At 35.6% G+C, this 13424-nt stretch overlaps 1 protein-coding gene across 5 annotated transcripts in view; it reads right to left on the reverse strand.

Moving 5' to 3' along the window:
- RIC1 (RIC1 homolog, RAB6A GEF complex partner 1) overlaps positions 1–13424 on the reverse strand; it is a 143146-nt gene that overhangs the window by 76762 nt on the left and 52960 nt on the right. For all 5 annotated transcript variants that reach the window (XM_012454531.2, XM_012454532.2, XM_064361464.1 and 2 more), the window contains exon 3: positions 1318–1397. In XM_012454531.2, the coding sequence (XP_012309954.1) occupies positions 1318–1397 (80 nt within the window). The remainder of the gene's footprint in view (positions 1–1317; positions 1398–13424) is intronic.

Consider the following 13424-nt stretch of genomic DNA (forward strand, 5'->3'; position numbering starts at 1 on the left):
GTTGTTTTGTTTTACATAGTTGTGGTCATGTTACATATATAATTTTTTGTGACTTGTTTCTTCGCTTGGCATTATAATATGGTCAGATTCTTAAGTTTATAAATTTTTCTGAGACATTTAATGACTCTGTATCACAGTAGAAGGATGTACCACAGTTAACTTGTTAACCAATTCCCTATTATCACACCTTTGTGTATCAGAAGTGTGCAACACTTTTATTATACTTCTGCTAGCAGTAATAATTTTAAAAAACTATTTTAATATATTAAAATGTGTGGGTAGAAAAATGGTTATATTTAATGTTTTATTTTATTTGGGTTACTACTGGGTCTGAATTTAACTGAATTAAAAATTTCTAAATACATCATGATGTTTCTATCAGTTTGCACTATATTTATGTGTTAAAAATTTTTGCACTAAAAATTTTTTATTGAAAAATAACCAAATTAAATTGAATCCTATCATCAAAAAAATTTCTGTACTTTAAAGTACAGAAATTCTCTTGAGTTTTTATGAGATTACTTTGACTTATTTATCTAGTGGAATCTGTGTGTGCTTATTGGCAACTTATATATCTCTTTTATGTAAAAGTAGTAAGACTTGGCCCTATTTACCACAAATATTTTTTCCAACTTACTTGCTGTTAATGTTTTTTTCTGTTAATATTCAAAAACTTAAATTTTTCACACAATAAAATCTGTTTTTCTCTTTAATTTCTTATATACCTATTAAACTTTGGATGTCTTCCACCACCTAGAAATGTGATAAATGCTCTTATATTTTTATCCAGCTTTATCATTTGAGTTTTTTTTTAAAGACAAAATGCTTTACAATGATAGATTCTTTTATTTCAAAAGTTAAGGCCTGCTTTTAGGAAGAAAACAACACAAAATATACCTAACTACACAGTGTAAGGAGCAAAAGTCCATGTTTTTCCCAAATTTTAACCAAGAGTTAACAACTGTCTGGGTTTTTTTTCTATGCATATACAAAAGGACAGACAAAAGTACCTGTAACTCACCAACACTTCAACTCTTCCTCTCATGATCTCTTAGCTCTTCCCTAATAAGGACTGAGAAATGCTAGACCTGCAATTTATTAATAGTAAATATTCTTGATATAGTTTATCATCAAGATTCCCAGACTTAGAGAATTCTTTATTCAAGAAATGACAGTTCAAAGACCTGGTAATTTTTGAAACACTATTTTGGAAATGCTGGCTTATTTTTATTTTAATCACTATAGACTACTCAAAACTGTAATGCTTTTCTGAATATAAAGTACACAAGTTAAAAGAAAAAAAAGCAACAAACTTACTTGGGATACACTGGTTCGTAAAGGTGCTTGTCCCCTCTTGTAGATGTAATATGAAAAAACAAGATGTATCCATTTGCTGTCTGAAAGAGAAATTTTTTTAGTCATGAATTAAAGGGTAAGGCTATAACTGTAACCCTGAATTTTAATTTTATAAATTCTTTGAAAAAAAATTTACTCTCCAATACCCTCCCCTTAGAGAATTATAGCTTAATTATGCAAATAAAAGTAACTTGTTTAATATAACCCATATTGAAAAGGAGGGTTTTTACAGATTTGAAAAGATTTCAAAACATGTCATTGAAATTAGTACTTCATAAAATATTCTAGACATGAATATTCTCAAATAACTGTAGTATTCAATAATGAGTGATTATTTTTGCAGAATATATAGAACTTTTTGAACTCCGCACTAACACGGCAAATAATTATTCTAAGTTTATAAAGCAACAATGCCACTTTATGGCTTTATTATAACTTTTTTTTTTTTTTTTTTTGAGACGGAGTTTCGCTCTTGTTACCTAGGCTGGAGTGCAATGGCACGATCTCGGCTCACCGCAACCTCCGCCTCCTGGGTTCAGGCAATTCTCATGCCTCAGCCTCCTGAGTAGCTGGGATTATAGGCACGCGCCACCATGCCCAGCTAATTTTTTGTATTAGTAGAGACGGGGTTTCACCATGTTGACCAGGATGGTCTCGCTCTCTTGACCTCGTGATCCACCCGCCTCGGCCTCCCAAAGTGCTGAGATTACAGGCTTGAGCCACCGCGCCCGGCCATAACTTTATGACAAAGCGCTTACTCAAAGATTACACAGTATTAACTTCAGAAAAGCATATTTATATATTTTAAAATCAATCTTTTGGTCTCTGATTTACTACAAAATATAGCCCAAGATATAGAAGTAAAACAGAGCAAACCTTTAATTTCCAAAATTTGAACATCAGCTAGTTCATATTTTTAAAAAAGAAATTGTATTAAAAACAGTGCTGTTACATGATCATGACATACATCTGTGGCTTGTGAAGTTCAAACAACCATTTTACATTTCTGTAAGTATAAAATATTATATTTAGCTGTTTGTAGTCAAACATTTTTAGGCATAACAGAGTAAAGTGGCAGTGTTTTGCCCAAACTACTTTATGGTAGTACTGAATTCCTATCATTTTAGAGGCAGGTGGGCAAGTACTCAAAGTAGAACCAAAGAAAACCAAACAAATTATCCAAGGTTTCAAATTTCTTTCTAATTCTGGCTTCCTGTTTTTCAAAGGAATGACGAAGAAAACAGTTTCTTCAGCAAAGCCAGGTTGTTTGCTTTCTTTTTAACTTTACTATTTTACAATGTATTTGAAATTCCAGTTTCAACACTGTAAGATGCAAAAAAAAAAAAGGGTGAAAATTCTGCAGATAAGATCATCTTTCTCATTCTTCATGTGCAATTTTATGTTCTTGCAATACGGAGAATATGGAAGCAAAAGGAAAATGGCTTCAAATCAAATCATAGCAAAAGTTTCACACATATTGCCCTAAACAGATTAATGACTGTTCAAAATCTTTAAACTCTACTATTACCTTATATGAGCTAGAAAAGTAAAATAATATGGTCTAGTGCTTAAGAGGGATAACATTAACCTACTAATACTGTCTGAAATATTATTCAAGGCCAAAAGCTCAACATTTCAGACTACTAAATGTTGATAATATACTCAGAATCTTAACAAGGGCTTAGAAGACTACAATGTCAGGGAAAACATGCATCATTTTACATCAGCATTTAGAAACTTTATAAACACAGTATAATAGCTGAAATTACAAATAATAGCTTGATTTACTATTTTGGTATTCTATGTATCAACCATCTTTACTAAATATCTAAGGCTTTGTATGAATAGTAAATACTATATACTTCCAGAACCCTAAGACATTTATTATTGACATTTAAACAGTCCTGCATTTGAACAATTTAAAAAGTGTTTGATAGTAAATGGATTATCCTTAAAAAGTAGTTTTTATATATTTTCTGAGACAGGGTCTCAGTATATTGCCCAGGCTGAAGTGAAGTGGTGTGATTATGGCTCACTGGAGCCTCAATTTCTTGGGCTCAAGTGATTCTGTTGCCTCAGCCTTCTGAGTAGCTGAGACTACAGGCATGCACCACCAGGCTCGACTGATTTTTTAAAATATTTTTAGAGATGAGGTCTTGCTATGTTGCTTAGGCTGCCCTTGAACTACTGGGTTCAAGTGATCTTCCTGCCTCAGACTCCTAAAGTATTGGAATTACAGGCATGAGCCATCACACCTGGCCAAAATGTAGCATCTTACTGTTGCTATACCAAATCTGTCCTTATGCAGTGTTACAGTTAGCCTTCTCTTCACATTCCTAAAATAATGCAAATAAAGCATATAATGATTGCTTAATCTACAGGCAACAATCCTAACACCTTCTTTAAACATGTACACACACAAACACCCCAAAACTAATGTTTCTAAGTAACTTGGAGTTCTTTTACCTGTTATCATCTCATATTTTAAATATATATATATTTTTTCTTTCTCCAAGGCACACTACTACTGGATTATGTAGCTTTAATCACAAAGGTCAAACAATTTCTGTAAGCAGTTTAAATAAGTCTTCTTACCCCTTTCTTTTGAATTAGGGTCATAGATCTACAGGGATGAAGGCTATATCATAGATACATAGGGATAAAAGGAAAATATAAAAGAACAACATCACTACTTTAATAGGGGATAAAACAGATTTGTCTCTGTAAGTATCACTTAGAATGAAATAACTAGAAACAACAATTTAAAAGGACATTAACCAATGTATCAGAAATTCAGTCAGAGAGGTATGGATATTAAAGCTTAATGTATGATTGTCAGTTGTAAATCTAATAATGGTAGGTTTGAAAAAACCATGCAAACTACCTCAGCTAATTCCACATTTTAGAAAGAAGAATCTGAAATCTCGATTACATACATACATATGAATATATTTAAATATAAATAAAAAGCTATAAATCACAAGCACTCTCAAATATAGGTGATAAGTATCTTTTGACATAAATACTCATCAAAATTATTCCTAATACAACCACATTATTTTATACCAGAGTACTATATCTGTTTTTTAAAAAGGCCAGACTTCTGCTTCCAACTACGAAGGAATAAGCTGAAGTTGATTTATAATCCCATCTGAAACAACAACAACAAAAACAAACAGACAAAACACATGAAACGGTTTTCAAAACACTGGCATCAAGCAATGAAGGCCAGTCATCCTTGAGAAATGAGAAACAACTGAGGTGAACTCTATTACTCTTACCCAGCTTACTGCCTTGTGAGAATTTCTGGGTCAACACATTTAGAAGGGGCATTTAGACAAAGTCTGGCAGACTTCCAGAGTTGAGAAGCTGAAGAATCCAGGAAGGGTAAGACAGCTAGAATTCATGTGACAGAGTACCAAAGGAGAAAGCTGCACAGAGAAAGAGTTCAGGAGTATTACTAAGGGAATGCAGGAGTATCACTAAAGGAAAACTACTCAAAACAGTCTGGGGAATAGTACTTGTCCACAAGCAAGATTAAAGAAAGTTACAATTCACAGGGCACTGGGAAGAAAACTCAGGAAGGTGGTCTTAAAGTATTCTTGTGGTAATCCTAGGAAGGTATTGCCTTAATAGTGGAGAATAATTTGCTCACAGTTAAGCATGGCTCCAAAACAAAAAAACAAAGCATAAAACAAGATATGAACAGATCAAACTATTTCCAATTAACTTAACTGCATCCTAGAACAAAGCTCAGGATGATTTACAGGATGACAAAACTATCCAGCACACAACAAAATAAAATCACAATGTATGACATCCAATCAAAAACTACCACACATGCAGAGATACAGAAAAACATGAGACATAATGAAAAATCACCAATCAAAACAACACATAACTCAACCAGATGTTAAAATTAGCACAAAAGGGCATTAAAACCTTTTGCTACATTCCATACATTCCAAAGGTTAGGCAATATAGAAAACCCAAACAGAATTCTAGAAACAGAAATACTAAAATATCTGAGATGAAAATGACATTGGCTAGATGAATGACAGGTTAGAAATTGATCATAAAAGCACAGCAATAAAAATTATCCATAAACACACACACACACAAAATACAAACACAATCAGGGAATTGAGAGACAACTGCATGTAGCCTAATATACACATAAATAGAGTCCCCAAATGACAGGGGTAGGAGTCAGAAAAAAATATTTAATCTAATTCAAATTTCATTCGCTTCACCTAAATTTCTTTAAAAGATAATAGGCTTTAAAACAAGAACAACAGCAGTGTATGCTGGGGTTTAAACTGGGTATAAAAATAAAATGTATATATGTTTCCTGATCCCAATAGAACAAAACTAGAAACAAACAAACAAAATTCTGGAAAACCCACATATCTTTTAAAACTAAACAGGATACTTCTAAATAACCCATGAATCAAAGGAGAAAAACAAAAGGAAATTTTAAAAATACATCACACCCAAATGTGTGGGATGCTGCTAAAGCAATACTTAAGAGGAAATTTACACCCTTAAAATACTTATATTAGAAAAATAAAATAAAATCAATGACCTAAGCTTCTACCTTAAACTAGAAAAAATTAAACTAGAGCAAATGAAATCCAAAGCAAGTGGTGAGGGGTGGGGAAGGGTGAAAATAACAAAGATCAGAGTGGTAATCAATCAAATAGAAAACAGAAAAATAAAATCAATGAAATAAAAATCTGGGGTTCTTTTGTTATTGTTTTAGAAGATCACTGAAACTGACACACTTTTGGTCATTACCGATCAGGCAAAAAAGAAAGAACCACTAACAGAAATCAAAGAGGTGACATCACTACAAATCCTAGAGGTGTTAAAAGAATACACTGGCTTGTACCATTGCTCTCTTTAAAACAGCCAATCAGAATCAGCTTAGACTGTGCAGTCCAACTGCAGACAACAGGGGAACAACACAGCAGTAGGTGCTACCTGTGTCAGGGATAAGAATCCCCTCCCCTCCCTTGTTCAGGTATGCTCTCACCATTGCTCAATCTGCAAGACGTGGGATGCACCCTTCTATAGAAGTAAATATTGCCTTACTGAGAAAATTTATGTTTGAGTGCTCTTTCTTTTGCAGCACTGAAAATTTGGGGAGAAACAGCACAGGGAGAAATGCCAGATATAGGTGAAGGGGAGGAAGGCAGCAAATCACACTGTCACATGTGTACCTATGCAACAATCTTGCATGTTCTGCATATGTACCCCAAAACCTAAAATGCAATAAAAAAAAGTATTGCCAAATTATTTATCAAAAAAATTATATTAATTCCCTGTATCACTCTAATTGTTCTTAGAATTCCTGTTTATTCCTGAATTAGATTGGTAAAACATGGTCTTATCGTTTTAATTTCCATTTGTTTCCTTGCTAGGGATTTCTCCCTCCCCCTACCCCTTCCCCCACCTCCCCCTTTTCCTCTCTTTCTCAACAAAGTTTCACTCTGTTATCTTGGCTCACTGCATCCTCTGCCTCCCAGGTTCAAGCAATTCTCCCACCTCAGCCTCCTGGGTAGCTGAGATTACAGGTGGGTACCACCATGCCCAGCTAATTTTTGTATTTTTAGTAGAGACAGGGTTTCACCATGTTGGCCAGGATGGTCTCAATCTCTTGACCTCATGATCCGCCTGCGTCAGCCTCCCAAAGAGCTGGAACTATAGGCATGAGCCACCACCTCCAGCCATCTTTTAATTTTTATTGGCTCTTTATACTTCTCCTTCTTCAAGTTGCCTTGTTTGTCCATTTTTCAACAGAATGGTCTTCCATAGGAAGTTTTTATTAACGTTAACATTTTATTAAGTAATACAAATAATAATTGTCCCTAGCATTGCAAATAACTAACATGGATGGTACGGTCATCAATGTTTCATTTTCTTGTCTAAACTTGTTTATCATCTATCTCTCACTAACCTAGGAATTAGTTCCATGTCCACTTGCTTGTCCTGTTCACTGTAGCTCCAATACCAAGGCATTCCCATATTAAATGAAATAAATTATCTGAACATACCATTACTTAACCAAGATAAAGGACATCCTGTTAGGTACAGGATTGTTAGAGATTCTTTTTTTGTGGCTACAAGATATTGTTCTAATGTTCTCTTAAGTTTCTAGGGTTATTGGTGAGAAGTCTATTGTTAATGTGATTCTCTTTCCTTTTTCTCTGAATGATTTTTCTCATGATGACTAAAATTCAGTTATTTCTGCACATTATCTCTAGATAGGTGTATTTTTTCATCAAACTTTTTCCACACAGCCCCAGCCCCAATCAAATATATCTAAGTCTCAGCCTTTTCAACCTGACAACTTAAGTATTTCTAAACTAGGGAAGTTTCTTCTATTATTTCCTAAACTAATGCTTGTTCTGTCTTGTTTTCTATTGCTCATTCGCAAACTTCCTGAATTTGTTCCTGTAGGTCTCTTATCTTTTCAAAAATAATTTTATTTCTGTATGTCTTGCATCATGAAATCATGAAATTGTTTCCATTTGATCTTCTGCAACAAAAGATTCAGCTCTCACAAGGGGTTACCAGTTCATCTGTAGAATTTTTCTCTTAGGAAATTTTTAGCTCTAAAAAGTCCTGATTATGTTCTAATTGCATTTTCTGAAAGTTTTTAATATTTTTTTTCTTAATTTACTACATTCTTCTGTCTCATCCCTGTGGCTCATCAATAGAAGCCACATATTTTACTTGTTTAGTTTGGGCTTTCATTATAAAGTTGCTTTGGTCCCTTAGTGGTTTTTTCTTTGTTGTATTCCATTAGTCACCTGTAGAGGTTAGGCTTCGATGTGGATATCTGGCAATGCAACCTACAAATGCTGAATAAAAAATGACCTGCAGAGGCAGACAAGCTCACACACTGCTGAGGCTTCAGCAGTCTCCTCTCAGGGATTATCTCTGAGTGGAAGGGCCAGCTTCCTCAGACCATGAGGTCTGTCAGCAACTGAATTCACTAGAGCAACTTCCACTCTAAGCCCACAGCAGTCAACAGAGGTTTATGGGAAGCCCTGCTAATGTCCTCTTCCAGGAGCAGACACATTCAGCCCTTTTCTGATGGGAAACCACAGGATTCCACTTTTTAACCTCACTAGAGAACTGCCAAATCTGAGATGCTGGCTCAGTGCCTTAAGGCAAAGCAAACCTTTCCCTCTACCTGGTCCTTCAGCACCTATTCCTTCCCTAAAGAACTTGATTTCTTGATGATACTAACTTTAGGTTCATGTTTACTATACTCTTGAGAGGAGGAGTTAGGGAATGTGGACTTCTATCTTCTCAGAATTTAGAAATTAACTTAATTTCTAACATTTCTACCAGGTGCTCAAGGTTTTTGTTTCTGGCCTCTGCCTGCAAAAGAGGTTTTTATTTTCATTTCTTTCATTATGATATAAAACAATACAGTCTGGATGCAGTGACTCACACCTGTAATCCCAGCACTTTGGGAGGTCAAGGTGGGCGGGTCACCTAAGGTCAGGAGGACCCAGCCTGACCAACATTAACAAAATCCCGTCTCTACTAAAAATATAAAAAATTAGCTGAGCATAGTGGTGGGCACCTGTAATCCCAGCTACTTGGGAGGCTGAGGCAGGGAGAACTGCTTGAACCTGGGAGGCAGAAGTTGCAGGGAGGTGGCAGTTGCAGTGAGCCGAGATTGTACCACTGCACTCCAGCCTGGGCAACAGAGCAAGACTCTGTCTCTAAGTAAATAAATAAAAATAATAATTCAGACAAAAAGCCATTAGCTATTCGGTAATAGTTTAGAAAGGTAACTGATATTTCCGTATCATCTGTTTAACAAGATACTAGGAGGATGAGAGGAGATTGAATTTTGCTAAAGTGTAGATGTAAACAATTACCAGCCATTATTCCAGAGGTCACAAGATTTGAAACTTCCCTAATTACTCCTGCAGGTAACATCAGTATTGTAGAACCTAAGATTGGCCTTTTCAGGTATCTTTTCAGGTTTCTGCATTTCTGATGGCCGATGGCTCCATGTGGACCCACCAACTGGTCCTGGTCCTGTGGTCCTACTCAGAAGTGGACTCAACATTAAGATCACTTTCCACACACCTAATTGCATCCCTAAACAATAAGTAGCACCCATTTCCTGTCCCACTAAACTATCCTTGAAAAACCCTAGCCTCCAAATATTGGGGAAGACTCCTTCGAGTAATAAGATTCTAGTCTTCTGTTCAGCCAGCTCATCTTGATAAATCAATTGTAACTGGGCAGCAGGCAAAATGAAACTGTTGAGCAGTTATGATAGTTTTAATAGATATATCTGGGCTCATTCCATCTTTATATAATGCTTAAGATTTTATCTATAAAAATAAAATTAGACTAAAAATCATAAAAGGAGCATTAAGACAATTTTATATTACATGGTTAAGAATTCTACTGCACAGTATGTAGTAACACTAAGTAGGTCATGGCAGACCAACACCCTCAACAGCTAGAAAAAGGTAGAAAACATAAAAAATATTTTTAAAGGCATCAGGCAAGCTATGGAATCAATAAGGCCTAGATTGAAAATTCATAGTAGGACCACTGTTTAGAGGTAAGCTGATTTTTTTCCCCCAAAGACCATTCGCCCAATCTAGACACACGCTAAGAAAGTAGCAGACTTAGTTAAGGCAGAGGCCTGCTGGAGCTAAGAAAAGTCAGCAAAACTCTTGGCAGTTAGTTACATAGGGTTGAAGAAAGAATCAGACTTAAAATGCCTCAACTCCACAGCCAATTTCTCCCAGAAGACATTTGCTGAACTTAGAAGCTGCAGAAAGGGCTCAAGGGCTAGAAGGCAAACTTCAGAAAGGCGAAGTAAAATTTCCTGTAGTTGTGAGATGCATAGGTATCCATACTAACTGGAGACCTGATGTGCCTCAAACACACAGCCAGTGACAAAGATTCTGTGCTTAGTCAAACTTTAGTCAGTCTCCTGAACCTTCTCCTAGCTCCACCTGTGCATTTCCTTGTAAAATCCAGTTTTGCAAGACCCCCACACTTGATAGCTGATCAGGTGTCTCATCCTCCCCCTGGCCTGTCTTCAGCAAGAATCTTAAGTTGTTTTAGCCAGAATCTCCATCACCCCTGACATTTCCTTTTAGTAATTTTCTATCCATTGACTCCTGCACTGCTCCTTGGCTATAAATTTCCACTTGCCCATGCTGTAGAGTTGAGCCCAATCTCTCTTTCCCACTGCAGTGTTCCCCATACATATTATGATAATCCCAAAAAAATCTTCCTTACTGTGTGTTAACAAGTATTGGGTAATTTTTTCTTTAACACCAATTTTACCCTCAAGACATTTGCTCAATTTTGATGTCAAATGGACAAGATGACAAGCAAATGCCCATCAATTAACGAGTGGATAAAGAAAATGTGATATATATACATACACATATATATACACACACACATAACACGCCCCACAGAATACTACTCAGTAATAATAAGAAATGAAATAATGGCATTCACAGTAACCTAGATGGAATTAGAGACTATTATTCTAAGTGAAGTAACTCAGGAATGGTAAATCAAACCTGAGTTATATGTTCTCACTCATAAGTAATTGGGAGCTAAGCTATGAGAACACAAAGGCCTAAGAATCATACGATGGACTTTGAGGACTTGGAGAAAAGGGTGGGAGGTGGGTGAGGTATAAAATACTACACACTGGGTACAGTGTACACTGCTTGGGTGATGGATGCCTAGATGGAATTGGAGACTATTATTCTAAGTGAAATAACTCAGGAATGGAAAACCAAACATCGTATGTTCTCACTCATAATTAATTGGGAGTTAAGCTATGAGAACACAAAGGCCTAAGAATCATACAATGGACTTTGCGGACTCGGAGAAAAGGGTGGGAGGCAGGTGAGGGATAAAAGACTACACATTGCCTACAGTGTACACTGCTTGGGTGATGGATGCACCAAAATCTCAGAAATCACAACTAAAGAGCTTATTTATGTAACCAAGCACCACCTATTTCCCAAAAGCCTACTGAAATATAAAAAAGACAAGACAGGAAACAAAAAAAAAAGCTTTAAAAGGCAGAACCAAATCTCTCAGAATGAACTAGAGGTAAAATGAGTCTTACCAAACTTTCAAACCAATTCAAATCAAATTCAATCCATGCCAAAACTGAAATAATCAGCCCCAATCCAAATAATGAACAGGAGTCTCTAAAGATAGCTACCATAATTCTCTATAATTCTTTGGTACGCTATGTCTATAATAAAATTGCCACACATGAAAAAACAGAATCAGAAGACCAATAACCAATAGAAAAGATGATCTTAGATAACTGTAAAATAATCATGACTATTGTGTTCAAGAAAAATAAAAAAAAATATAGGTGAGAGGACTGATATTTTTCACCAGATAAGACTCAATAAAAAGAAGCAAGTGGATATTCTAAAATTAAAACATATGAAACCTCAATTTACTATCTCAATGGAGTCAGACTGGATATAGCAGACAACATGCATTAGTAACTTGAGAGACACAGCAGTAGAAAATAGCCACAACAAAGCACAGAAAAAATAAAAGGAGAGCGGGCAACAAAAAAAAGCATGAAACATGTAAGATATACACAAAAATTTAAATTGATGTCCTATTCCCACAAAATGAGACAGAAGCAATATAGAGGTAATAGTTGAGAATTTTCACAGATTCAAGCTTAAAGAATAGCAAACAGATAAGCACAAAGGAAACCACATCTTAGCATATCATAGCTAAATTTTGAAAACCAAAGACACTGAGAAAATCTTAAAAGCAGTTAAACAAAAGAAAAGGTGGCTGGGCACAGTAACTCACACCTATAATTTGAGCACTTTGGGAGGCCAAGGCAGGAGGATCACTTGAGGCCAGGAGTTCAGGACCAACTTGGCCAACATGTTGAAACCCTGTCTCTACTAAAAATTTAAAAAATAGTAATTAGCTGGGCATGGTGGTACACACGTGTAATCCCAGCTACTCGGGAGGCTGAGGCAGGGAAATCGCTTGAACCCAGGAGGTGGAGATTGCAGTGAGCTGAAATTGAGCCACTGCACTCCAGCCTGGGTGAAAGAGCAAGACTCAAGACTGTCTCAAACAAACAGACTGGGCAACAGAGCAAGACTTTGTCTCAAACAAACAAAAAAGTTTACATTACTTTCAAAAGGCCAACTATAAGATCATTCACTGAGTTCTCAATACAATGAAAAACGGCAGAAAACAATGGAATCAAATCTTTAACTTAAATAACTGCCAATCCAGAATTCTATACCTCTTGAAAATATCCTTGAGAAATTAATGCAAATTAAAGATATCTTTAGGAGAAGCAAAAATAAAATTGATATGGTTCATGTAATTTTTTTATTGTAATTTCATACTTAATGCTTAACAAACCGCCAAAGAATAGAGACCCCAAAGCCTAATATATAACATAGACTCCATCAGTGTTGAAAATTGATGCAAACTTGAATATCTACATGTAGCAAAAATATCCTTCCAAAAATAATGGCAAACCAAAGACATTCCTAAAGAAAATGGAAATCACACTGCATGATGCAAGACAATTTTTTTTCCTCAAACTACATCCTCATTGATTACATACTACCTGGAATATACAGAGACTCTATAAATGTTGAAAAAGTTAGAGAATAAATGTATTTTAATACTATTTAAATCCACAAAACTTGTGATAAGCAAATATTTAATAATAATGCTTCAGACATTAATTCAGATAATAATTTTCCTTTATATAAATAAATACATTTTGGGAGACTGCGGAGGTGGCTCATTTGAGGTCAGGAGTTCAAGACCAGCCTGACCAACATAGTGAAACTCTGTCTCTACTAAAAATACAAAAAAATAGCTGGGTGTGGTGGCATAAACCTGTAGTCTCAGCTACTCGGTAGGCTGAAGCAGGAGAATTGCTTGAACCTGGGAGGCAGAGGTTGCAGTGAGCCAAGACTGCACCACTGCACTCCAGCCTGGGTGATAAAGCAAGAATGCATCTCAATAAAATAAAATAAAAT

The sequence above is a fragment of the Aotus nancymaae genome, unplaced genomic scaffold (genome assembly GCF_030222135.1).
Source record: "Aotus nancymaae isolate 86718 unplaced genomic scaffold, 86718_ANA_hifiasm-v0.15.2.pri h1tg000041l, whole genome shotgun sequence".
NCBI classification, from domain to species: Eukaryota; Metazoa; Chordata; class Mammalia; order Primates; family Aotidae; genus Aotus; species Aotus nancymaae.